A 27,281-nucleotide genomic window follows, 5' to 3' on the forward strand; every position below is an offset into this window, starting at 1 on the left:
TTCAAACTGCAAACTATAGTAATTGGGTTCCATTCTTGGCACCACATAATCTCCCAAGCATTGTACTCCCAAACCTCTGCGCATCACTGGGTGTGGCCCTCCCAGAATAAATACCGCCACAAAATCTAAAATAACTTAAAGGATACTGTGTTTTTGAGGAGAGCCTTAGCTCTGGCAGTGCTAAGAAACCTCACCTGGCTTTGTGAAGAGAGACCATATTGGTGGTGTTTTGGGGACCAAATGTGTTACCTGCGTTTGAACCTAGGTCATGTCTTAACCTCCGTACCATGTCTCTGGCCTAAGATAATATATTAGTTAAAGAATATTTTTTAAAATTTAATATATTTTTGTTGATTAATTCTGTATTTGAATTGTTGTCCTGTTACAAATTAATAACTTTTGAACTTTTGGGTTGATTTGGGAAGTACAGCTGGTGGTACTTGGACTAATTCTAGTTCAATGCTTAGAAATCTTGGTTGTGGGCTTGGAGAGATAGCACAGCGTTGTTTGCCTTGCAAGCAGCCGATCCAGGACCTAAGGTGGTTGGTTCGAATCCCGGTGTCCCATATGGTCCCCCGTGCCTGCCAGGAGCTATTTCTGATCAGACAGCCAGGAGTAGCCCCTGAGTGCCACCGGGCGTGGCCCCAAAACCAAAAGAAAGAAAATCTTGGTTGTGCTTGGGGGAATCATGTAGTGCTAGGAATCGAACCCAGGACACCTGCATGCAAAACATGTGCTTCAGCACATAACCAGCATGTTATCTTTCTGGTCCCTTGTTTTTTATTTTGGGGGGGTGGCTTCCTTAGCAGAGATCCATATCTTAAGTAGATACTGGGACTACCTTGGCCATGCATGGGAGATAAGTAAGGTTGGGATTGAACCAGTGTGTGTCCTGTATGTGTCAGGTGTCACTCTAGCTTTTCAGCTGTCTCCTTGAATCCTGCGTTAATTTTCTGAGTTGAAGTGAAAAGCTGTGGAGACAAACACTCCACAGAAAGGTAGACTTTTTCCCTTGAGTAGTACTTAAGAAAATACCATTTTCTAAGTTCTGTAGTTGTTGAGGTAGGTAAATACTACTCTCTCTCTCTCTCTCTCTCTCTCTCTCTCTCTCTCTCTGTTGCTATCTCTGTCTCTGTTTCTCTGTCTCTCTCTCTTGGTTTTTGGGCCACACCTGGTGACCCGGTGATGCTCTGGGGTTACTCCTGGCTATGTGCTCAGAAATTGCTCCTGGCAGGCCCAGGGGACTATATGAGAAGCCAAGGATAGAACCTCGGTCTGTCCTGGGTCAGCCGAATGCAAGGCAAATGCCCTACCGTTTTTGCCATTGTTCCAGCCCCATATACGACTCTTGTTAATCATGGTGAAGAAAAAATTAATCTTAATGTTTTTATCTTCCTCTGTCAACTTTCAGAATGGTATAAGAATGTACAGAAAATGAATTAATTTTTCTTTTTTCCTTAGGAGCAGTCATCATATCCTAACTATAATTCTAACTATTGGAATTCTACTGCCCGATCTAGGATTTCCTATCCAAGTACATACCCTGTAAGACCGGAAATACAAGGCCAGGTATGAAAAAGACTTTTATGAAAATTTTTCTTAACAAATCATTTTATTTTCAGTATCTGTGGAGATTTCCTAAGAATGTGTGGGTGGGTTTTTTGCTCTTTAATGACTCCATTTTAATCACCTTTGTGTCTTTAGTTCAGAGATAAGGAACTTTCTAGGGGCCGGGAAGGTGGTGCTAGAGGTAAGGTGTCTGCCTTGCAAGCGCTAGCCTAGGACGGGACCGACCGCGGTTCGATCCCCGGTGTCCCATATGGTCCCCCAAGCCAGGGGCGATTTCTGAGCGCATAGCCAGGAGTAACCCCTGAGCATCAAATGGGTGTGGCCCAAAAACAAAAAAAAAAAAAGGAACTTTCTAGTCACAAATACTGCCTATGGCAAAAAGTCGTTTGAAGGAGAGTAGATTAACTCTTGGGTCCTGGAAGTGACAAAGTGTACCTTTTTTCAAAATTGTCTTCTTTTGGCAGGTCTTTAATTTTAGGAGTTAGAGAGATCATTCAGATCTGGTGTGTGGAATGCACACACCAGGGGCTGAAGTTCAGCTCCATGTTACCACATGGTTTGCTGAGCACTGGTGGGGTCAGCCCTAGTGGGCCCTGGCACCGCTGGGTCGATCCAACAGAAAAAGAAAAAAACAGGAAGAGACAAAACCAAAACCAAGTTTTTTATTTTAAATATTTCAAGTATATTAGGGCCAGAGCTCGTAGGGCACTTGCCTTGCATGCAGCTGACCTAGATTTGATCCCTGGCATTCCTTATGTCACCTGAACCTACTAGGAGCTGTCTCTGAGCTCCTAGCCAGGAGTAAGTCCTGAACACAGCTGGGTGTGGCCCAGAAACAAAGAAGAGAACAGAATAAAACAAAATAAACTTAAACATATAAAACAAGGGTACAGGAAAAAAAATACATCTTTTTATTTCTTTTTTCAATTTTTTGGGGGGAGCCAAACCCAGTGATGCTCAGGGGGGTTACTCCTGGCCATGCGCTCGGAAATCGCTCCTGGCTGGAGGACCATATGGGATGGCTGGGGATTGAACCGTGGTCCATCCTAGGTTAGCGCATACAAGGCAAACGCCCTACTGTTGTGCCACTGATCTGGCTCCTGATGTACTTTCTACTTTATTTGTTTGTTTTTGGGCCACACTCAGTGATACTCAGGGGTTACTCCTGGCTATGCGCTCAGAAATCATTCCTGGCTTGAGGGACCATGTTGGACGCTGGGGGGATCGAACCACAGTCTCTCCTAAGCTAGCTCGGGCAAGGCAGATGCCTTACCCCTTGCGCCACTACTCCGGCCCCTACTTTTATATCTTGTATATATACTTACAATATTAACATGTTGATAAACTTGGTGAAGTTTTATACTAGCTTACTTTTTTTTTTTTTTTTTTTTTTTTTGGTTTTTGGGCCACACCTGGTAACGCTCAGGGGTTACTCCTGGCTATGTGCTCAGAAGTTGCTCCTGGCTTGGGGGACCATATGGGACACCGGGGGAACGAACCACAGTCCGTCCAAGGCTAGCGCAGGCAAGGCAGGCACCTTACCTTTAGCGCCACCGCCCGGCCCCCTATACTAGCTTTCTCTTGCAGCTTATTTCTTTCAGTTAACACTATCACTATTTTATTGTGCACATATGAGATAGGAATTTCCTAGGGTTGTAAAGTTGTTTTACTAAATAGAGCTAGATTACTTTTCAAAATGGCTGGTCAGGGCACTCTGGGAACACTCTTGGTGATGCTCACGGGACCATATTTGGTGCCAGTGATAGAACAAGCAAGTCAAGAGCCCTATCCACTGTACTGTCATTCTGTGCCCCGACCCCCTCACTTCTGGTCCTATTTTTCTGGCTCCTTCTTTGTTTTGGTAACATGCAGCAGTGCTCAGACTTTATTTCTAGCTCTGCTACTCCTGGCTCTACACTCGGAAACCTCTCCTGGCAGGGTTGGGGGACCATATGGGATGCAGGGATTTGAACCACCGTCCTCCTGCATGCAAAGCAAATGCCCTCTCTCCATGCTATCTCTCTGCCCCAGGAATCACTTCTGGCAGTTCTCTAGGGACCATATGTGGTAGTGCTAGGATTCAAACTCAGCTTGTTTGCATTAAGGCAAGTGCTATACTGGTCCCTGGCTCCCGTTATTTTATCAGTTGTGGGGCCCAGCTTAGCAGTGTTTAGTCCAGAATTGTTTGAGGGAAGTTAGTGTTGGGATTAAGCCCAAGACTTTGTTTATGTTCTCTCTTTTCCCATTAATATCATGATATTCTCATTTAAGATTGGTTTGAAGAGCTTTTGTTAAAATTAGCACAATATTTGCTATTTACCTAAAGAAACTATTAAAGCAGTCTGTTTATTTGGTGCAACTTAGAAATAAATTTTTTTAGGGTGTGTGTGTGTGGTTGAACCATGCCCAGCTGTGTCCTGAAAAACTCAGTGGCGTTGGGGGGACAATTTGGTTCTGCAAATCTAATCTGGGTTGGCTGCATTCAAGAAAAGTGCCTTATCTACCATCTCTCCGGCCCCTTTATAGAAATAATGTATTTGCTGTATTAAAAAAAGAAATCATAGGGGGGCAGAGTAATTGCACCGTGGTAGAGCATTTTCCTTGCAAGCCACTGACTCGGAACAGACCCTTGTTCGATCCTCAGCATCCAATATGGTCCCCTGAGCCTGTCAGGAGTGATTTCGAGCACAGAGCCAGGAGTAACCCCTGAGCATCACCGAGTGTGGCCCAAAAAAACAAAACAAAGCAAAACAAAAAAAAAAAAAAGGAGGGGCCGTGCGGTGGTGCTGGAGGTAAGGTGCCTGCCTTGCCTGCGCTAGCCTAGGACGGACCGCGGTTCGATCCCCCGGCGTCCCATATGGTCCCCCAAGAAGCCAGGAGCAACTTCTGAGCGCATAGCCAGGAGTAACCCCTGAGCATCACAGGGTGTGGCCCAAAAACCAAAAAAAAAAAAAAAAAAAAAGGAAAGGAAAGGAAGGAAGGGAAAGGAAAAGAAAGGAAAGGAGAGGGTATGGGAGGGGAGAGGAGAGGAGAGAGAAGAAGGAATAATAAATGAATTACTCCTATTAGGCTGAGGGACCATGTAGGATGCTGGAAATCAAAACCAGGCCAGCTTCATGGAAGGGAAATGCTTCACCCACTGTGGTATTGCTCCGGGCCCAGAAATTTGAAGTTTTTAAAGATTTAAAAATGGAGATTCTAGCAGGATGGGGTTTGGCAGGCCCCTGCCATGCCGGAGGCCTTCTTAACCAGGCCTAGGGGAGGTGCGGGACTTGGGTAACCCCAGCAGCCCTCTACCACCTTGCTCCAGATCTCCAGGGCTTCCCCGGGCCACATGCCTGGGCAAGCCGGTGAGTTGGGCCCCTTGGCGGAGCTTGAAGGTACCCTAGGCTTTCCCCCATTATCCATTCGACTCCTTAGGGAGGATCTGGGTGGGGCTCTGAACTTCTGGCCTCCCAGCTTCTTGAAATCATTGGTAATCTCTTTCCAGTCTATATTTTCAGAGCCCCTGTGCGCACAAGATACATTAATAGTACTATCATTGAATTATGTTTTTATGTATGCAGAATGTCCATTTTGTACTCTGCCCTTTTGCACACCCCTACAAAAGATCATTTTTCTCTCTAACTTCCTTAACCCCTATCATCATTACTCCTCATTTAACCTAAGTCACAGACCAAAGTGGTGCCTTCGAGTTAACACCCACCCAACTATTCCAAAAGGCATAAAAGGGACACGTATGTCTTTTCAACATTTTATGGGTGTTTTCTTTGACGGCTATAACTTTTGCTGAATATTTTCTTATACAGTGACGATCCCCCCCCCCCCTTTTTTTTTTTACTTTCTCTTTGTGAACTGCTCGATATGGAATTTGGTGTGAAAGAATCCCTCAGTTTAATGCTTATGTTTGAACCAAGTCATGGGTATTGTTGGACTTGTTCTTACGCCCCCATATACTTTGATAATGCCACGTGGCTTTATTTCTTGTTTGCTTAGGCACACTAAAATGGGAAAATACTATACATACCGATAAGTTCTTATCTAATAGAGATGGGAACACACAAATCTTGTAGTGCAATGGGACCTTACACCCTGAACATTGACATAAAGACCTGGCACAAGCCTCAGAAGAATGGACATTCTCCATTCACCCCTGATCTAGAGAAGACATCTACAAAATATCTAAGGTTGTCTATAACATCACCTGGAGGCAATCCTCTTCCAGGAAAGACCCTACAGCTGCTCTGACATCGATCTATTCAAAAGAGACTTCCCTTAACACTGAGAAGACTTAACAAGAACAATGACCTGCTTACTGGACAGGGCTTGCTGTATTACCCGTTAATTGTGAGGTGAAACTAGAGGATACTCCACACCAGCCTGACTTCAATGTAGGATGTGCAGATTCCAGGATCTTTAATACAGAACCCTGATGCCAACAATAGGACTGCGTGAAAAATAAAACTATATTGGCACTACAGACAGTGACTTGGATTGAATAAACTAGATTTCCTGGAGCCTAGAGTTGGTCTTATGCCAGGAAACTTCAGGGGTAGTGGTCTCATTGTATTTAGACCAAGGCTATTCCTTTCTATAACCCCCATATTTTGGTGGGCCTATGCAAACAATATTTGCCACTCTAACACCATTTTTACCGTGCCCTTTTGACTAACCCTTAAAAAAAAACCTTAAACTTTTGATGTTAACTTAAACTAATATGTATGTGCATGAATATATAAAAATACTATGCCTTCAAAGTTAAGGAGTCACATCAATCTCATGGCTTTAGGTTGCTTTGTGTACTGCTAAGAAATGTTATAATGTACTACAATCTAGGGACTTGTGGACAAAGTAATTCTACATGGGTTCTGCCTTATTTTTCTTAATGTTTTTTTGACTGTAAGTTCAATATTTAGGCGTCAGCAAGGGGATTTCTTCTGAGAACTCTGTTTATGGGCGATTGTTCTTTCACTGTAACTTTACCTTGTCCTCTTTGCATCATTGTTCTCATAATTAAAATAAAAAAAAAAAGATTTAAAAATATGGGCCAGCGAAATAGCACAGCGGTAGGGTGTTTGCCTTGCACACAGCCGACCCAGGACAGACAGTGGTTTGAATCCTGGCATCCCATATGGTCCCCTGAGCCTGCCAGGAGCGATTTTTGAGTGCAGAGAAAGGAGGAACCCCTGAGCGCTGCCAGGTGTGACCCAAAAACAAAAACAACAAGAACAACAAAAATACCTTTTAAAAATAAAAATTTTATTACAAAAATGCTGTTATATAATTTACTGATATTTATATATATATCGTGCATATTTATTTTAAATGTAGATGTATTTTTTTCTTTTGAGTATATACCTAGGAGTGGAAATGCTGTATCACATGGTCTGTTTGTTTGTTTATTGTTATTTTTGGGCCATACCCGGTGATGCTCAGGGGTTATTCCTGACTATGTGCTTAGAAATTGCTCCTGGCTTGGGGACCATATGGGACTTCAGGGATTGAACTTAGGTTTGTCCTGGGTCAACTGCATGCAAGGCAAATGCCCTACTGCTGTGCTATCAATCCAACCCCAATCTAACTGTATTTAATGATTTAACAAATTGCCAAATGGTTTTCAAAGTAATTATACTATTGAATATATACTAATTGAGTTGGGATGAATGAATGAATTTTAATTTCTCCGTATTTACCTCATGCTATTGCTATTATTATTTTAGTTATCCATTCTAGGTCTTTTTTTTTTTTTTTTTTTTTGGTTTTTGGTTGTTGAGTCACACCCGGCAGCACTCAGGGGTTATTCCTGGCTCTATGCTCAGAAATCGCCCCTGGCAGACTCGGGGGTACCATAGGGGATGCCGGTATTCGAACCAATGACCTTCTTCATAAAAGGTAAACACCTTACCTCCATGCTATCTCTCCAGCCCCCCATTCTAGGTTTTAAGTCATATGACTCATTATGGTTTTGAGATTTAAATCCCCAATGTTAAACATCTTTTTCACAAGCTATCTTATAAATTCCTATACTTAGCTTTTACCCACTTTTTTTGTTTTGTTTTGTTTTGTTTTTGGGTCACACCCAGCAGCACTCGGGTTACTCCTGGCTCTCTGCTCAGAAATCGCTCCTGTCAGGCTCAGGGGACCATATGGGGGGCCAGGATTCCAACCACTGTCCTGCATGCAAGGAAAATGCCCTACCTCTATGCTATCTCTCTGGCCCTTTACCCACTTTTAAATTAGGATATTTGTCTTTATTGATATAAAGTTTATTTTATTCTATGTATACATGTTTCTTATTTCATACATGATTTGCAAATATTTTCTTTCACATTGCTTGATCTTTTTTTTGGACGGGATGCCAAACCCAGTGCTCTGAGCTCAGGAATCACTCCTGGAGGTACTTGGGAGATTGTGGGATTCTGGAGATCAAACCTGGATCGGCTGCATGCAAAGCAATACCCTACCTGCTGTACTGTATTACTCTGGTCCCTTATTAAGACTTAATTTTTTTCTTTTGTTGCTTTTTTGGTATCATTTAAGAAATCAGGGGCTGCAGAGATAGCATGGAGGTAAGGCATTTGCCTTGCATGCAGGAGGACGGTGGTTCAAATCCTGGCATCCCATATGGTCCCCTGAGCCTGCCAGGAGCAATTTCTGAGGTAACCCCTGAGTGCTGCTTCTGGGTATGACCCAAAAACCAAAAACCAAAAACAAAAACAAAAACAAAAAAAAAAAAAAGAAGAAATCATTGCCAAAACAAAGGTCACAAAGATTTATTTTTAGTTCTTAGACGGGTTACGATAAAATTTTGTTAATTATATATTTATTGTAAGATACGGTTTGGATTCTTTTTTGTTTTGTTTTGTTTTTTGGGCCACACCCGTTTGATGCTCAGGGGTTACTCCTGGCTAAGCGCTCAGAAATCGCCCCTGGCTTAGGGGGACCATATAGGATGTGGGGGGATTGAACCGCGGTCCTTCCTTGGCTAGTGCTTTCAAGGCAGACACCTTACTTCTAGCGCCAGCTCTCCTACCCCTGCATTCATTTTTTATTTTGTTTTTGGGCCACACCCGGTGGCACTCAGGTGTTACTACTCCTGGCTCTGTGTTCAGAAATCGCTCATGGCAGGCTCAGGATCATATGGGATACCGGGGATCAAACCAAGTCCGCCCTGGGTTGGCTGTGTGCAAGGCAAACGCCCTACTGCTGTGCTATTACTTTGGCCCTGGATTCATTTTATAACATGTGGCTGTCCAAGAATCTTAGCATCATCTGTTCCCAGCAGAATTTTCTTAATACCCTCATTTAAATATCATTTGATTATAAGTTTTCATTTGGCTTTTTGTTTGTTTTGGTTTTTTTGGGGGAGGGGGTCACACCAGTGGCGCACAGGGGTTAATCCTGGCTCTGTGCTCAGAAATTGCTCCTGGCAGACTCAGGGGACCATCTAGGATGCCAGCATTTGAACCACCATCTGTCCTGAATCAGATTCGAGCAAGGCAAACGTCCTACCACTGTGCTATCTCTCCAGCCCCAAGTTTTTATTTCTGGACTCAATCTTTATCACAGATCTATTTGTGTATCCTTACGCCTGCATCTGTTTTGATGATTATAGTTTTGCAACAACTTTAAAATGGAGAAATCTGGAGTTAGACCCAATCCTGTTTTCTTCCTTTTCAGAGTTATTTGAGTACTTTATATTTCCCTGTGAATTTTAGGATTAGTTGTCAAGTTGAGCATTAAAGACAACTGGGGGGCCCGGAGAGATAGCACAGCGGCGTTTGCCTTGCAAGCAGCCAATCCAGGACCAAAGGTGGTTGGTTCGAATCCCGGTGTCCCATATGGTCCCCCATGCCTGCCAGGAGCTATTTCTGAGCAGATAGCCAGGAGTAACCCCTGAGCACCGCTGGGTGTGGCCCAAATACCAAAAAAAAAAAGAAAAAAAAGACAACTGGGATTTATATTGGTTTGCATGTAGATCAATTTGGAGAATAACTTGCAGTGTTGGTTTTCTTTCTGTTCTTTTTTTTTTTTTTAATTAAAGCCCAGTTGTCTGGGTGGTAATACAGTCCTGGGGCAACCAGGATCACTGCTTGCAGTCTTTGAGAGCCTCCATGTATTATACCTAGTGGTATAATAGGAGATCCTTTGCTACTGGGGGCTGAACTGAGGTCCTTTTACAGGCGAACCTTGTGTACTACCACTTGAGACATATCCTGATGCACTACTTTTACACTTAATGTAAGAGAAGACAATACTCCAAAAAATCACAAATCTAATTTTTTCTCAGGATTGTTAACTCTTCTGATGTTGTCAGTTGACCTTATTGGTACTGTACTGTCTTTTTGTACTACCTCCCTCCCTCATTCTCTTACTCACTCCCTTCCTTCTTTTCTTTCTTCCTTACTCAGTGTTTAGGGGTCACTCTTGGGGAAGCTCAGGGACAAAATGGAGATTGAGGGACCAAACCCAGGTTGGCCACATACAAGACTAGTGCCCTACTAGCTGTACTATCTCCCCAGCCCCCAAGATTATTCTTTCTTCCCCTCTTTAGAGAAAAGATAGTTAAGAAAGATCCACTTATACACTTATAATTTATTAATGTCTTTTTTAAAGAGTAACAAATTTGTGAGAGCCTTTTAGATGTTAACAAGTTATTAAATTCTAAATTAAAAGATAATCAGATATATATGGGATTGGCACAAATGTATTTTCTGTTTAATGACCCGAGGAGATTGATTACACATTTATTCCCTAACCAGAGTAGATTTCTGGGATATAGATATAAACATTAGTTGGTTTCATTTATTTGAGTTCTAGTAGCCAAGCACTCATTCTTCTGTTTGGTGAGTTTTACAAATCCTTTAAATTTAAATTTAGAAATAACCCTATAAGTACAGAATACATTCATGCACTTTGTCCCCTAATGTGTGGAATTTACATGCATTTTTTTTTTAGAAACTATTACTATTGGCGAGCCCTCTTGATCAGCCAGCGTTGATTTTAGGTGGCTGTGCTCCAGGAATAATTTGTGTGTTATGCAGGTATTGTAGCAATTTTTGAAATCTAGCTTTCCTCGTTTTTCAGAACTTCATTCTTCAGCTAATAGTAAGGATTGTTGAGAGGAACATGTAGGGCGGTTCATGGAGCAGGGTGTGAGCAGCACTGAAGCACACCATCTCACACAGAGGAGGCAGAAGGTATTGTCTCACCAGACTGTTGAAGCTTGTGAGGTATATTCTCGAGTTCTTTAAGTTTGTTTCTTGGTTGCTCCTAATTCCCTCATTTCCATCAAGGATTTTCAGAGGTCAATGAACTTTGTCTTCTTAAGCTCAGCATTCTCTTCCTCTTTCATCTCTGTATTAGAGCTCTGAAACTGGTCCAGGAACTCCTGTTTCCTTTGCTCTACTTCCAAGCTGCATTTCAGAAGACTTAAAGACTTTGGAACATTTCTGAAATATGATCATTAGCTCATCCTTAGCTAATATCTTTGTCAAATGTAAGGTTTATACATAGTCTTCTGACTCCATGTTCTTTCGTTAATATCCCTGTTGTAGCTCTGTGATCTATGGACTTAGTAGGTACTTGGAAAAAGAAGGTATGAACTTGGGGCCAGAGAGTATAGTGGGTAGGAAGCTTAACTTGCACGCTGATAACCGGGTTTTGATCTTTAGCACACTGTATGGTACCTTGAATACCAGGAGGAATGAGTCCTGAGCACAGAGCCAGAAGTAACCTCTGAACATAGTTGGGTGTCTTGCTCCCCCGAAAAATGGTATAGACTCATGAAGACATTTAAAAACCAGAAATTAATTTGTAAGATAAATAGGTAGGCTTTCTAGATATGATTGTATTTTTCCTATTGCTTTTGTAAATTCCTATTATTGGTCATTAATATATGTTGCTAAAGTTTTTTTAATATGCCTTTTAAAGGATGAAAGGTGTTAAATGTTTTTATATTAATTTCTTGATTTTTGGAAATTGCATAATAGAACACTGAATGTTAGGAATGGAAATAGTCTGACAAAGAAAACAAGCTTTTTTTTTAATATTCTGAATTGTTAAGTCATGATATAGAAAGATATTAATCAAAACTATTACATTTCTCATTTAATTTAAAGAGGAACTGGGCATAAAATATATATTACTATGTATCATGGCATGGAAGATTCTGTGGGACAAAAATTATGAGTTCTCATGAAACTTTCCCGACTAGCTAAATAATTGTAAGAAAAACAATGAAGATAGGAGATATTGCATTTCCTGACTTCATATTTTACTATAGGGCAGTAGTAATCAAAACATTGTGGTACTGAAATAAATATAGACTCACAAAAGAACAGACCCATAGTCCTGAGATAAACCCTCTGATTATGTATAATTAATAACAAAGGAGTTAAAGTTATAAAGTGGAAGAAGGAAAGATTCTTCAACAAATGGTGTTGGGAAACTGGATATCCACATGTGAAAAAATGAAACGAACTAAACCTCACACCAAATTTAGAACATAACTCACACGGGGTCGAAACAATAGTAGGGTTGGTAGTCATGCACTCAGCTGACCCAAGGTTTGATCCCTGGCATACTTAATGGTCCCCAATATCGCCTAGAGCAGGGGTCTCAAACTCGAGGCCCACAGGCCATTTGCTGCCCTCCGTACAACATTTTGTGGCCTGTGGCCTTCAAATATCGCAGTATTCGTGATTATTCACTTACCGAATAATCACAATAAAAATCGCATTAGTAAGATAAAAATCGCATTAAATATTCGCATACCCCGAGCAGTTCATTTCGGGGTATGCAAATGTTTAATGCGATTTTTTGCGATTTTTTTTTTTTTTACTAATGCGATTTTTTTATTGCGAATATTCGGTAAGCGAAATCCCTTATGCGGCCCTGCCTCACCCCGACTTTGCCTCTTGCAGCCCCCAGGTAAATTGAGTTTGAGACCCCGGCCTAGAGTAATTCCTAAATACAGAGCCAGGAGTAAGCCCTGAGCATCACTTTGCACCCCCAAAAGAAAATCTCCCCAAAAAACAAAAAGCCAAACAAACAAACAACAACAAAAAACTTCAAAAAACTCGTGAGTGGATTAAGGACCTTAAGATATCAGAATCTGGGCCCGGAGAGATAGCACAGCGGTGTTTGCCTTGCAAGCAGCCGATCCAGGACCAAAGGTGGTTGGTTCGAATCCCAGTGTCCCATAGGGTCTCCCGTGCCTGCCAGGAGCTATTTCTGAGCAGACAGCCAGGAGTAACCCCCTGAGCACCGCCGGGTATGGCCCAAAAACCAAAAAAAAAAAAAAAAAAAAAAAAAGATATCAGAATCTGGGGCCGACGTGGTGACGCTAGAGGTAAGGTGCCTTCCTTGCCTGTGCTAGCCTAGGACAGACCTCGGTTCGATCCCGGTGCCCCATATGGTCCCCCAAGCCAGGAGCGACTTCTGAGCACATAGCCAGGAGTAACCCCTGAGCGTCACCGGTGTGGCCCAAAAACAACTACAACAAAAAGATCAAAATCTACAAAATACATTAAGGAAAATTCATAGAACTCTTGACTGTGGATCCTAGAGATGTCTTCAATGATTTGACTCTACGAGGCCAAGACAACAAAATGTAAAACAAAAATAAAGAAATCGGACTACATGAAATAAAAAGGGTTTTTTGGTTTTTGTTTTTTTTGTTTTTTGTTTGTTTTTTTTTTTTTGGTTTTTGGGCCACACCCGGCGGTGCTCAGGGGTCACTTCTGGCTGTCTGCTCAGAAATAGCTCCTGGCAGGCACAGGGGACCATATGGGACACCGGGATTCGAACCAACCACCTTTGGTCCTGGATCGGCTGCTTGCAAGGCAAACGCCGCTGTGCTATCTCTCCGGGCCCATAAAAAAGGGTTTTGTATGGAAAAATAAACTGAGCTAAAATAAAAAGGCACTGGACATGCGTGTGTGTGCCTTGCGTGCAAGTGTGTCTATGGAGGAGTGAGAGGAGAGAGAGAAAACAGTGAATAGGGCATTTGCTTTGTATGTAGTGAACTCAGGTTTGAGCCCCAGCATTCATTCCAGGTCCCCGGAGTCTGACAGAAGTAAAACCCTTTGGTGGGTACAGCCCAAAAAACAAACAGAAAGATAATTGGCTTGTTCTTTAAGCCCAGGTTCTTCTCACTTGAACTTGTACCTTGTTTAAGGGAAAACAACGTACATGTTTGTCTCTATCTTTGCTTGCCTTTTTTTTTTTTTCTTCCAATCTAGAGAAGCCCAATTTTTCTTGAATATTTCTCTCCTCTCACATCTTTCTTCTTATTTTGCTTCCTTTTTATGATTTTGTTTTTTGTTTTAGGCCATACCCGGCAATGCTCAGGAGTTGCTCCTGGCTCTTTGCTCTCAGGGAACCATTTGGGATGCTAGTGATGGAACCTGGGTAGGCTGCGTGCAAAGCAAGCACCCTACCCATTATACTATCTCTTTGGCCACAACATCTCACATCGTTCCAAGGAAGTTTTCAATAAAAACTATATTTAAAATGTTCAACTTATGTTTTAAGATATTTATATAATTTTGGAGCTGAAGAGATAGCATGGAGGTAGGGTGTTTGCCTTGCATGCAGGAGGACGGTGGTTTGAATCCCGGTATCCCATCTGATCCCCCAAGTCTGCCAGGAGCAATTTCTGAGTGTAGAGCCAGGAGTAACCCCTGAGTGCTGCTGGGTGTTATCCCCCCCAAAAAAATAAAAGATATTTATATAATCTTGAAAGTTAGATTTTCATTCTTTCTTCAGATTTAAATTAAGAGTATTTAAAACTTGGGGCTGGATGGGCCCGGAGAGATAGCACAGCGGCGTTTGCCTTGCAAGCAGCCGATCCAGGACCAAAGGTGGTTGGTTCGAATCCCGGTGTCCCATATGGTCCCCTGTGCCTGCCAGGAGCTATTTCTGAGCAGACAGCCAGAAGTGACCCCTGAGCACCGCCGGGTGTGGCCCAAAAACCAAACAAAAACAAAAACAAAAACTTGGGCCAGAGAGATAGCACAGAGATAGGGCCTTTGCCTTGCACGAGGCCAACCCAGAATTGATGGTGGTTTGATTTCTGGCATCCCATATGGTTACCTGAGCCTGCCAGGAGCAATTTCTGAGAACAGAGCCAGGTGCCTTTTGCGCTGACATGTGTGACCCAAAAAACGTAAAAAAAAAAACAAAACAACAACAACAACAACAAAGTTTTGAAACTTTAAAATATGGGGCCTGAGCAATAGCATAGCAGTAGAGCGTTTGCTTTGCACGCAACTAACCCAGGATGAACCTTGGGGGCCACACCTGGTGACGCTTGGGGGTTACTCCTGGTTATACGCTCAGAAATCGCTCCTGGCTTGGGGAACTATATGGGATGCTGGGGATTGAACTGTTGTCTGTCCTAGTTTAGCCGCACCAGCCCCCAGGAGTGATTTCTGAGCGCATAGTCAGGAGTAACCCCTGAGTGTCACCAGGTGTGGCCCCAAAACCAAAACCCAAAAAACAAACAGCCCAAAACTTTAAAACATTGAAAACAGCCTGAAAAATAAAATAAAGATACATACTAAAGAGAGCAACAAATATCCAAAGGTAACAGAACTGAAGTTTGGTTTGTAAACTGCTTCGGGGTTGGTGGAGAAAGAGGGCCTTGGGACATTGATGGAGGGAAGTGAGCCCTCTGTTGGTAGGTATGGTGTTGGAATGATGTTTGTCGAAACTATCATAAACATACCACAAATCAGGGTACTTCACTAAAATGAAAGAAATAAAAAGCAATATGTATACATAATGGAGCACTAAGTAGCTATAAGAAAAGATAACAACATGCAGTTTGCAATGTGGATGAAATTGAAAGTTATCAAGTGAAGTAGAGGAAGAAACAGAAGGACAAATAGCATATGATCTTACTCAACTGCAAAATATAGAAAGTCAAAACTAAAGAATAGATAGTACTGATCAATGAAGAATCCTTGGTACTAGAATGCAAAGCTAATGACCAAACTGTGGAAAAAGGGGAAGAAAGGAAAGAAGACCACATTAGAATAGATGCAAGAACAGTGGTCAAGGGTTATGGGCATCTTTTATTTACTTTTTTTTTTTTTTTTCCACACCTGACCATGCTCTGGCTCTGTGCTCAGTAATCATTTCTGGCAGGCTCTAGGGATCATATGAAATGCCAAGGATCAAACCTGGGTTGGCCACATACAAGGTAAACTCCCTCCCTCTGTGCTATTGCTCTTGCCTTGTGGGTGCATTTCATTTGGTGGGCAATAATGGTTCTGCATATTGCTAACACATTTTAACTACCTAATCTATAATTAAAAATGAGAGTAGTTCTATTATTTATTGTCTGAGAAAGTAACAGGTGGATTGTAATAAATTTGGTTATTAAAAATAAGTATTAATCCAATGAGTATAAGTTGATGTTAACTACTACTAATTGTGGAGTTTTAAGTTCTTTTTTTTCCCCTTTCAATTTTTGGGTCACACCCAGCAGTGCTCAGGGATTATTCCTGGCAGGTTCGGGACCATATGGGATGCCGGGATTCGAACAACCATCCTTCTGCATACAAGGCAAATGCCCTACCTCTCTGCTATCTCTCCAGCTCCAGCATTTTGTTTTTTTAAGAAGTTATGTTGCTAGAGGAAATCTTTCTCTTCTTCCCAGGGATAGCTGTTGTTTGATATTATATGCCTAATGAAAAGAGGATAAATAGAACAGATATATTTTCCTGGGTGAAAAACCTAACCAAGCATATTTATACCCAAGATAAAAACCCAGGTCTAGATGGGTTCTCTAGTGAGTTCTATGATTTTCTCAAAGATTTACTACTTACGGGCCTCATGCTTTTCCAATATCAGAGAAATGGTAATCTTTCGTTGATTGAGCCAACGTAGCCTTAATACCAAAAGCAGACAGATACTGCTAAAAAATTATAAACCTATTCCCCTAATAAATATTGATGCAAAAATCCTTAATAAAAGGACTGGAATGGAGGTGGAGCAGTGGCGCAAGCAGCAAGGCACTGCCTTGCCTGCACTAGCCTAGGAGGGACTGCAGTTTGATCTCCCAGCATCACTGGGTGTGGCCCAAAAAAAACAAACAACAACAATAACAAAAAGGAGTGGAGTGATAGTATAGCAGGTAGGGCATTTGCCTTGCACATGGTTGACCCAGATTCCATCCCTACAGTCCCTCAAGCATTGGCTGGAGTAATTCCTGAGTACAGAACTAGGAGTTCAGTCCTGAACACCTAAGGCCCAAAAACCAAACAAAGGGGGAAAAAAAAAAAACCTTAGTAAATCTTAGTGTACTGAATCCTATACACCATGTTGCCATGATTAAGTATGGTTTATTCCAGGGATGAAATGATGATGGTTCAATATATAAATCAATATAACATACAATAACATGAAAGAAAAAACTATATGATCTAATTAAAACAAAGTTTTCCACGAGATTCAACATCCAGTCATTATAGAATCCCTCAACAGACTAGGGATAGAAGAAATGTGTTTCAAGATAGTAACAGCTATTTACAACAGGCACAGGTAACAGACTACTCAGTGTCTAAAAACTTCCCTTTGAGATCAGGCACAAGTCAAGCATATCCTCTTTATCCACTACTGTTAGTGAATATCATCTTTCCACACAGGCAAGAAATAGAAATCACATGTATCCTGGGGTCAGAGAGATAGTATAGAAGGTAAGGTGCTTGCTTGTATGTGGCCAACTGGGTTCAATTTCCAGACTCCCATATGGTCCCCCTGGCGTTTCCAGGATTGATAGTTGAGCACATGGGGGGCTTTGCAGAGATTGAGGATGTTATGATGGGGATTGAATGCAAATGATTGCCTTACTACAAAGCAGGTACACTGCCTAACAAGAACTGTCCTTTTTAATATTAAGGAAAATTTCAAACAATTTTGAAATTAACAATCTTACTTTTTTTTTTTTTTTGGTTTTTGGGCCACACCTGTTTGATGCTCAGGGCTTACTCCTGGCTATGCGCTCAGAAATCACTCCTGGCTTGGGGGGAACCATATGGGACACCAGGGGATCGAACCGAGGTCCGTCCTACGCTAGCGGTTGCAAGGCAGACACCTTACGTCTAGCGCCACCTTCCCGGCCCTCGATCTTACTTCTTTTGATCTCTCAGGTTCACTTAGTGTCTGTATCCTTGAAGTATTTTGGATCAAATTCTATTATTTTAGTTAATATGTATGATTGTTTAGAAGTATTTAAAAAAAAGTATTTTTTAAAAACTATCAAGATGCCATTATTAAAATTTGGACAGGGGAGATAATTCAAAGGTCTGGAGTGTCTGCTTTGCTTGAGAGACTCATAGGCTTGATCCCTGTCATTGCCTGTCCCCTGAGCAAGTACTGTTGGGCACAACCCAGAAACAAAACAAATCACCATGATGAATAAAAAAACTGGTTCTTTAAAATCATTATACTCTTTTTTTTTTTTTTTTTTTTTTTTTTTTTGGTTTTTGGGTCACACCAGGCAGTGCTCAGGGGTTATTCCTGGCTCCAGGCTCAGAAATTGCTCCTGGCAGGCACGGGGGACCATATGGGACGCCGGGATTCGAACCGATGACCTCCTGCATGAAAGGCAAACGCTTTACCTCCATGCTATCTCTCCGGCCCCAATCATTATACTCTTGTAAGTTAAGTCAGTAAAACTCAAGTGAATGTCCCATAACTAACCTGATCATTTCATAAGATCATTTAGGATGTTTATAATTTTGTGTGATTAAAAATAATAGTTTGAACAACTTCATGCCTATTGCTTTTTCTCTAATTTGAAGCTTTTCCTCAGGAAGGCTTTCTAGAAGCTGAAAATAGTACTTTGGTGTTTTTTCAAGTTCATAGCTATGCATATTATTATATAAAGAAATTCTTGGCGTAGGCTCAGTTGCCTGTAAGTGGAAGATCTTAGCAGTTCTCCAGTAGATGTAACAAAGGGGAGAAGGTTTGTGATTTTATTATCCTCCTCCAGGATATGTATTGCTGATTTTTCTACAGCACCTGAACCTGCATTGAATTTTTTGGCCATGAATGATTACATTCTGTCCATTTTTGGGGTTACATCATAGCTCTGTGCTCTGGAATCATTCCTGGCAGGCTCAGGAACCAGTAGGGACGCTGAAGATCGAATCTGAGTCTGCCGAGTGCAAGGCAAACACCCTACCTGCTGTACTATAGGTCTGACCTCCTACACTGTCTTTTTATCTTGTCACAAACATGGCTAAATTTAAAGATATAGGTGTCAGGAGCCCAAGAGATTAGCACAGCATCTAGGGCATTTCCTTTGCAAGCAGCTGACCCAGGTTCAGTCCTCAGCAGCCCATATGGTTCCTCCTGTCCTGAGCATAGCCAGATGTGTTAGCCCAAAATTAAACCCAAAACTAAAAATTAAAAATATAAAATATAAAAACAAAAAGAAAAAACAAAAAAATAAAATAAAATAATGGGATAGATTGCGTACTGAAGGTACAGAATGTAGGATGTTTGCCTACATGCAGATATCCTGGATTTAATCTGAACCTGCCAGGAGTGATCCCTGAATGCAGAGTCAGCCTTGAGCACCACTGTGTGTGCACAAAAACAAAAACTAACGTTTAGGTGTCAGGAATGAAACTCAGTAGTAGAGCACTTCACTGTGAGATCCTGGGTGTGATCTTTGGCCTCCCTGCCCTTCAAAGAAAGGAAGGTGGGAGCAGAGCAATAACATAGCAGATAGCGTGTTTGCCTTGCATGCGGCCAACCCAGCCTACCCAGTTTGGGCTTGATCCCTGGCATCCACATGGTCCCCCAAGCATACCAGGAATAATTTCTGAATACAGAGCTAGGAGTAACTCCTGAGCATCACTGGATGTCGCCCAAAAACAAAAAAAAAAAGAAAGTTTTAAGATATTTTCCACAGAATTAAGATGTTCCTTCCACTTTGATCCATTTCACTCTGATATTTTAGATTAGGAGTCAAATGTTAATTTTATTTTCTTTAGTCATCAACAGTTATATAAAAGAATAAAAACATTCTACTTTAATGTGGAAGATTATTTTATTTTTTAGACAAAGATAAATAGAAAAAATTGATTGTTTTTATCATTATAGAAAAATAATAGCAAAATCAGGGGCTGGAGAGATAGCGTGGAGGTAGGGCGTTTGTCTTTCATGCAGGAGGTCATCGGTTCGAGTCCCGGCATCCCATATGGTCCCCTGTGCCTGCCAAGAAAGAGAGAGAGAGAGGGGGGGGGGGGAGGGAGGGAGGGAGGGAGGGAGGGAGGGAGGGAGGGAGGGAGGAGAGAGAGAGAGGGAGGGAGGAGAGAGAGAGAGAGGGAGGGAGGAAGAGAGAGAGAGAGAGAGAGAGAGAGAGAGAGAGAGAGAGAGAGAGAGAGAGAGAGAGAGAAAGAAAACCTGAAAAATAATAGCAAAATCAGTATTTTTGGTTTTTTGTTTTTGTGTCACACCCGGCAGCGCTCAGGGGTTACTCCTGGCTCTGCGCTCAGAAATCGCCCCTGGCAGGCTTGGGGGACCATATGGGGGTGCTAGTATTCAAACAACCTTCCATCCTGGGTCGGCTGCATGCAAGGCAAACACCCTACTGTTGTGCTATATCTCCGGCCCCTAAAACTAGTATTTCAAGCTTAGCTTTAATATTTTTAAAAAATTAAACCAGAGATTCTGAATATCAATAGTAATCTAGACAGGTGATTTGAAAACAATAAATAGAAGCTAATGTAAGATGAACAAATAATATAAAAAACACTGTAAGCAATAAATAAGAATTTATCTCTTGGGGCCGGAGAGATAGCATGGAGGTAAGGCGTTTGCCTTTCATGCAGGAGGTCATTGGTTCGAATCCCAGAGTCCCCCATGCCTGCCAGGAGCAATTTCTGAGCCTGGAGCCAGGAATAACCCCTGAGCGCTGCCGGGTTTATTGAGCATATTGAATACTTGGCCTGTGCTTTAAGTATTAAATACATGTCAGTCATTGAATTTTCACAATTCACAATAGTGTAGTTAGATTGATTTCTGTTTTTTTTTTTTTTCTTTCAAGAAATGGAGAAATACTCTCTGAGAATCTGTCAGAATCTGTTTCTATAGGTTTTTCTTTTTCCTGTTCATTATTTGTGATAGCATTGTTTCCTCTTCTCTCTAGCCATACAGCCTGGTTTCCCTCTTGAATTCAGGTTCAAGTTTTCTGTGGCTAGGTATAATAGGTATACTTGCGTCAATATTTGAGACTACTCTAAGACCATTCTTTTTTTTTTTTTTTTTAATTTATTTAAACACCTTAATTACATACATGATTGTGTTTGGGTTTCAGTCATGTAAAGAACACCACCCATCACCAGTGCAACATTCCCATCACCAATGTCCCAAGTCTCCCTCCTCCCCACCCGACCCCCGCCTGTACTCTAGACAGGCTCTCCATTTTCCTCATACATTCTCGTTATTAGGACAGTTCAAAATGTAGTTATTTCCCTAACTAAACTCATCACTCTTTGTGGTGAGCTTCCTGAGGTGAGCTGGAACTTTCAGCTCTTTTTTGTGTCTAAGACCATTCTTTTTTTTTTTTTTTTTTTTGGTTTTTCGGGCCACACCCATTTGATGCTCAGGGGTTACTCCTGGCTAAGCGCTCAGAAATTGCCCCTGGCTTGGGGGGACCATATGGGACGCCTTGGGATTGAACTGCGGTTCTTTCTTGGCTAGGGCTTGCAAGGCAGGCACCTTACCTCTAGCGCCACCTCACCAGCCCCTCTAAGATCATTCTTTTTGTTATTCATCACTCTCCCATTTTATGATAATCTGAATTTAATATGGCATATGTTTATGAAATGTGAAAAAGAAAGCTTCAGATGTTTATGTCATTCATGTTTTCTCCACCTACTGAACTCTTCCTAAAGTTTTCAGTTGAGTATTCAGTCAGGGCATTTAGTTTTTCTATTAATTCATCTTTTATTTTCTCAAATTTGTTTCTTGACAGAGTTTGAATTCTTATACAAATGGAGCATACGGCCCACCATACCCCACTGGTCCTAGTGCCAATACTGCCTCATACTCTGGGGCATGTTACACACCTGGATATACTCAGACCAATTACTCTACAGAGATTCCAAACACCTACTGTTCATCAGGCAACAGCCCAACCCCGGTTTCCCGTTGGATGTATCCTCAGCAGGATTGCCAGCCTGAAACACCTGCTCTTAGGGGACAGGTTCCAGGATATCCTGCTTCACAGGTAACCTGTTTTCTCTTGGGAGAAAAATCGCTCTCTGCCTCTTGAATTGTGTATAGGGGAAGGGTGCTGATTACAGGAATGCTGACTTAGTAGAACACTTCAGCTGTCAGTGACGCCCTAGTAGTGACTTGAAAGGCAAAGACTGGGGCCGGAGAGATAGCGCAGCAGTAGGGCGTTTGCCTTGGATGCTGATGGCCGGTGGTTCAAATCCCAGCATCCCATATGATCCCCTGAGCCTGCTAGGAGCGATTTCTGAGAGCATAGAGCCAGGAGGAACCCCTGAGCGCTGCCAGGTATGACCCAAAAACCAAAAAAAAAAAAGGGCAAAGACTCCTTTTTTAAAAAAAATCTCATGCCCCCCCCCAAAAAAAAAAAAAAAAAAAAAAACCTCATTCCTTTTCTCACTTGTAGCAGTTATGGAGGAGTAGTGGATGGATTTTAGCAGAGGGTATCTTAAAGATATCATACATAATCATAGAATCTTATATAATTACAAAATTTTATGAAGGGAAATCTTTAGTTGTTTCTTGAAAGCTTCTCTTTTAGTTTTTTTTTTCTTGTTTATAAATGTACATGTTCACATTTTATTGGTGGTACTGAGGATAAAACTCGAGGCTTCACATATGTGGCAATATGTTCTGCAACTCAGCCACATTCCCCAGTGTAGGCATATTTATTTTGTGTGTACTGAGGTGGTGCTGAGGGTTTATTCCTGGCTCTGTCTCAAACCCCTCAGTGTGATTCCAGAGATGCAAGGCAAGTGCCTTAACCTGCTCAAAAATATTTCTTTAGTTCCCAGGCATATATTTTTAAATGTTCTTCAAATTATTCTTTTTCTGTTTGTGTCATAAGGAATTCTTTTTTTTTTTTTTGGTTTTTGGGTTGTATCTGGTGGCGCTCAGGAGTTACTCCTGACTCTGCTCAGAAATTGCTCCTGGCAGGCACGGGGAGGGAGGGGGGCCAGGGAGGACCATATGGGACACTGGGGATCGAACCGAGATTCGTTCTGGGTCAGCTGCATGCAAGGCAAACGCCCTACCACTGTGCTATCACTCTGGCCCATCCATAAGGAATTCTTAATAGTCTCTATTTGTGCATCCTATATATATATATAGCATATGATATCACTTATTTAAAAGCCTACGACAGTTGTGCTATGATTTATACTGGCGTATTTTCATTCAAGTGTCTTTTAGAGTAATCAGCACTTTCCTCAATCTAGAACCCTGGAATGACCCTACCTCATTATACTTATGGGGATGGTAATCGTAGCATTCCGCAACCAGGACCTAGTGTACGATCACAAGAGGACTCATGGGCATCTCCTGGTACTTATGGAATGGTAAATCGTTACCCCTGGCCTTCAGCTGCACCTGCAGGACCACCTAGCAACCTCTATATGAGCGAAAATACTCCATGGCCTGGCAATGGCTCTCCTCATCCTTCTCATCCACCTCCTTCACCACCACAGCAACCCAAGGTAGGGCTCTTCAGATGTTTGGTAATTAAGAGAGCACAGCCTAGCCCTAGACCTTTTCTGTAGAAAACATTGACCTGTTTTAACTGGGGACGGATCATAAAAAGTTGGTTGATTTATGTGGCCTAGATTTTCAGATTTTTTTTTTTTTTTTTTTTTTGGGCCACACCCGTTTGACGCTCAGGGGTGACTCCTGGCTATGTGCTCAGAAATCGCCCCTGGCTTGGGGGGACCATATGGGACGCCGGGGGATCGAACCGCGGTCCTTCCTTGGCTAGCGCTTGCAAGGCAGACACCTTACCTCCAGCGCCACCTACCCGGCCCCACAGATTTATTTTTTTATAAAGGCTTAGTTTTTTAGAAGTTTTAGGTTCATATCCTTTTTTTTTGTTTTGTTTTGTTTTTGTTTTTGGGCCATACCTGACAATACTTAGGGCTTACTCCTGGCTCTGTGCTCATGGATTATTCCTGGTGGGCTCTGAGGGACTATATAGGGTGTTGGGGATTGATCGAACCCAGGACTGCTGCATGCAAGGCAAGCACCATGCAAGGCAAGCACCCTACTTTCTATACTATCACTCTGACCCTGGTCATGTCTTTTTTTTTTTTTTTTTTTTTGTGGTTTTGGGTCACACCTGGCAGTGCTCAGGATTACTCCTGGCTCCATACTCAGAAATTGCTCCTGGCAGGCACAGGGGACCTTATGGGATGCCGGGATTCGAACCGATGACCTCCTGCATGAAAGGCAAACGCCTTACCTCCATGCTATCTCTCCAGCCCCATCATGTCCTTTGTCTAACTGTAAGAGTACTCATTTAGGGGCCGGGCGGTAGCGCTAGAGGTAAGGTGCCTGCCTTGACAGCGCTAGCCTTTGGACGGACCGAGGTTCGATCCCCCGGCATCCCATGTGGTCCCCCAAGCCAGGAGCGACTTCTGAGTATATAGCCAGGAGTCACCCCTGAGTGTCACCGGGTGTGGCCCAAAAACAAAACAAAACAAAAAAAAAGTACTCATTTACTGTTAGGTTTTATATTATAAGAATGCTAAAATCGGGGCCAGAGAGGTAGCATGGAGGTAAGGTGTTTGCCTTGCATGCAGAAGGACAGTGGTTCGAATCCCGGTATCCCATATGGTCCCCTAAGCCTGCCAGGAGCGATTCCTGAGTGTAGAACCAGTAACCCCTGAGTGCTGCCGGGTGTGACCCAAAAACCAAAAAAAAAAAGCTAAAATCAGAAATTGTGTTTTATTGCCTTAATATATAGAATGAAGACAAAACTCAGGTGAAGTTTCTAAAAGGTTTAATCAGTAAACTTGATTATCATTTACTTTGGGTTCCTTTTCGTAATCTGTCTTGAGGTATGGGGGAAACTATGATTTCTACTTATTAAGTCACTGGGTAGATTGTGATGTGCTAAGAATAGATTATTGAGATATTGTTATGATGCTCTGCCTCAGGGTAGATTCCAGCCATTGTGCTCAGGAATTCTCTGTCTTTTATTTGACAGAGCATTCTATGGGTCGGTCCCTTTTTAGAGATGTGTTTTCCCAAATGATTAAAGAAAGTGGCTGAAAGATGTGAGCAAACAATTGTAATACTGATGGATTTCTTCCCATTAAAATGCTTTTTCCCCCTCCTTTGTTCTTCTATTTCTACTTAAAGGATTCCTCATACCCCTATGGCCAATCAGATCAAGGCATGAACCAGCACAACTTTCCTTGCAGTGTCCATCAGTATCAGTGCTCAGGAACAGTGAACAATGATAATTCAGATCCTGTGGATTCCCAAGTCCAGTATAGTGCTGAGCCTCAGCTATATGGTAATACCACAAATGAACATCCCAGCAATCAAGACCAGAATAATCTTCCTGAAGAGCCTTTATCTTCAGATCAAAGTACTCCCCCAGGTATTAAAAAAATCATACATGTGCTGGAGAAAGTCCAATATCTTGAGCAAGAAGTAGAAGAGTTCATAGGAAAAAAGACAGACAAAGCATACTGGCTTCTGGAAGAAATGTTGACCAAGGAACTTTTGGAACTGGATTCAGTTGAAACTGGGGGCCAGGACTCTATTCGGCAGGCCAGGAAAGAGGCCGTTTGTAAAATCCAGGCCATACTGGAAAAATTGGAAAAAAAAAGGATTATGAGTAGATTTAAAACAAAGGGGAAGGGAAGCCTGTTATTAACTTGACCAAAGAAACGTGATTTTGGTTAATTCCTCACTTTTTGAAATGCCTGTTGATAACAAGAAGCAATACATTCCAACTTTGAGTTAAAGTTTGAAAAACTGGTAATGTACTTGGAAGAACATTTTAGTTATGAATTGTTTTCCGTTTTCAGACTAATGAATGTAATAAGAAACTGGAGTTATCAATATTGCCATTACATTACTTCTCTAAAATAAACGGACAATCTAGCAGGCTGCTTCTTATCAGCAGGAAGAAAATACATGTATGTAACAGGCTTATCAGAAACCTACCAGACAAGACTGGATTTATAATCTGAGACAGGTTCTGTTTTTAAACATCTGGATCACTTGTCACAGTTTTGTACATTGTGACTTTCAGCACACATTTCATGTGTAAATTACAACTTGGACCTTAGCCTTTCTTGATCTGTTTTGTTATTTGTAGTTCACAAATAGAGTATTATTCTCTATTTCTTGGTATATTTTGTAGTACTATGTTTAATATTATTCAAGAGATTGATAACCAGATAGTATGACAGTTTTGAATGAATTTGTATCTTTTCATGACTTCAATATACTGCAGTCTGTGTCGTGAGTTTCTGAGGTAAATTGTCTCCTCTTTTGTATAGATCATTAGATTGAAAGTTTTAGCACATCTCTTCACATTACGAGAGGAAGGTAAATTTGAAAATGGCATTGCATAGGAATGAAATTATATGTGGCCATCTTTCAGTTTTTTAAAATTATAGCTGGATAAAGATCCTCTTTGTAGGATAAAATTATCTTTTCACTACTATTTGCTTCCATATGGAACATGATAACTGTAGTTAAAAATGTAATGCCACAGTGAGTAGAATAATAACTGCAAAAGCAAATATGACATGGAAATTCTACTCCCCACCTAAAACAGGGGTCTCAAACTCAATTTACCTGGGGGCCGCAGGAGGCAAAGTCGGGGTGATTCTTGAGTGCAAAGTCAGTAGTAAGCCTTGAACATTGGGGGGTGTGACCCAAACAACTAAAACAAAAGAAAACAAAAAAAGATTCCTCTAGGGCAGGGCCACAAAATGTTGTACGGAGGGCCGCAAATGGCCTGTGGGCTGCGAGTTTGAGACCCCTGACCTAAAATATTAGTTTCAATTTCAAGATCCCAATGAGCAGATTTCAGCTCAGTTCATAGTAAAAAATATTGAGTATAAGTAAAAGGATTCATGCTCAGGGAATGAATCAGCCATATAGAATGGGAAATAATCTTTAAAAGATATATTTGTTTCTTGGTGGGGTGAAGAATGAAGTTTTGGGATACATCTGACAGTGCTCAGGGCTTATTCCTGGCTCTCAGCTTAGGAATGACCCTTGGCAGTGCTTAGATCATATGTGGTGCCAGGGATTTTAACTAGGGTAGGCAGGAATGCAAGGCAAAGCGCCTTACCTCCTTTACTGTCCTCCAGTCCCAAGATAGCTGTGGTATTTAATCTTTTTTTTTGTTTGTTTTTTGTTTTTTGGGCCACACCCGGCGGTGTTCAGGGGTTACTCCTGGCTGTCTGCTCAATAATAGCTCCTGGCAGGCACAGGGGACCATATGGGACACCGGGATTTGAACCAACCACCTTAGGTCCTGGATCGGCTGCTTGCAAGGCAAACACCGCTGTGCTATCTCTCCAGGCCCATGGTATTTAATCTTTATTTTCTTGGAATAAATTGCACACACAGTATTGACTGTTTTATAGGAAGAGATGTTTATTACCATTGATACTCATTTTAGATCCCCATGTAGGGAGAGGATATTGTAATAG

The 27,281-nt window shown here is 41.8% G+C and overlaps 1 protein-coding gene across 2 annotated transcripts; it reads left to right on the forward strand.

The window, feature by feature from the left end:
• The first annotated feature begins 1,459 nt into the window (after nucleotides 1–1,459).
• BAG4 (BAG cochaperone 4) lies at nucleotides 1,460–26,305 on the forward strand. Of its 2 annotated transcripts, none has more exons than XM_049771875.1 (5): nucleotides 1,460–1,569; nucleotides 10,657–10,802; nucleotides 21,569–21,823; nucleotides 23,046–23,303; nucleotides 24,961–26,305. In XM_049771875.1, exons 2-5 carry the CDS (start codon nucleotides 10,713–10,715, stop codon nucleotides 25,486–25,488), a joined length of 1,131 nt encoding a protein of 376 aa, XP_049627832.1. In that variant the 5' UTR covers nucleotides 1,460–1,569; nucleotides 10,657–10,712; the 3' UTR covers nucleotides 25,489–26,305. The 2 variants fall into 2 exon arrangements, with proteins under 2 accessions (XP_049627832.1, XP_049627833.1); XM_049771876.1 differs by having other exon boundaries at nucleotides 10,657–10,769.
• Nucleotides 26,306–27,281: the final 976 nt, after the last annotated feature.

This window comes from Suncus etruscus, chromosome 4, assembly GCF_024139225.1.
Source record: "Suncus etruscus isolate mSunEtr1 chromosome 4, mSunEtr1.pri.cur, whole genome shotgun sequence".
Classification (NCBI taxonomy): Eukaryota; Metazoa; Chordata; class Mammalia; order Eulipotyphla; family Soricidae; genus Suncus; species Suncus etruscus.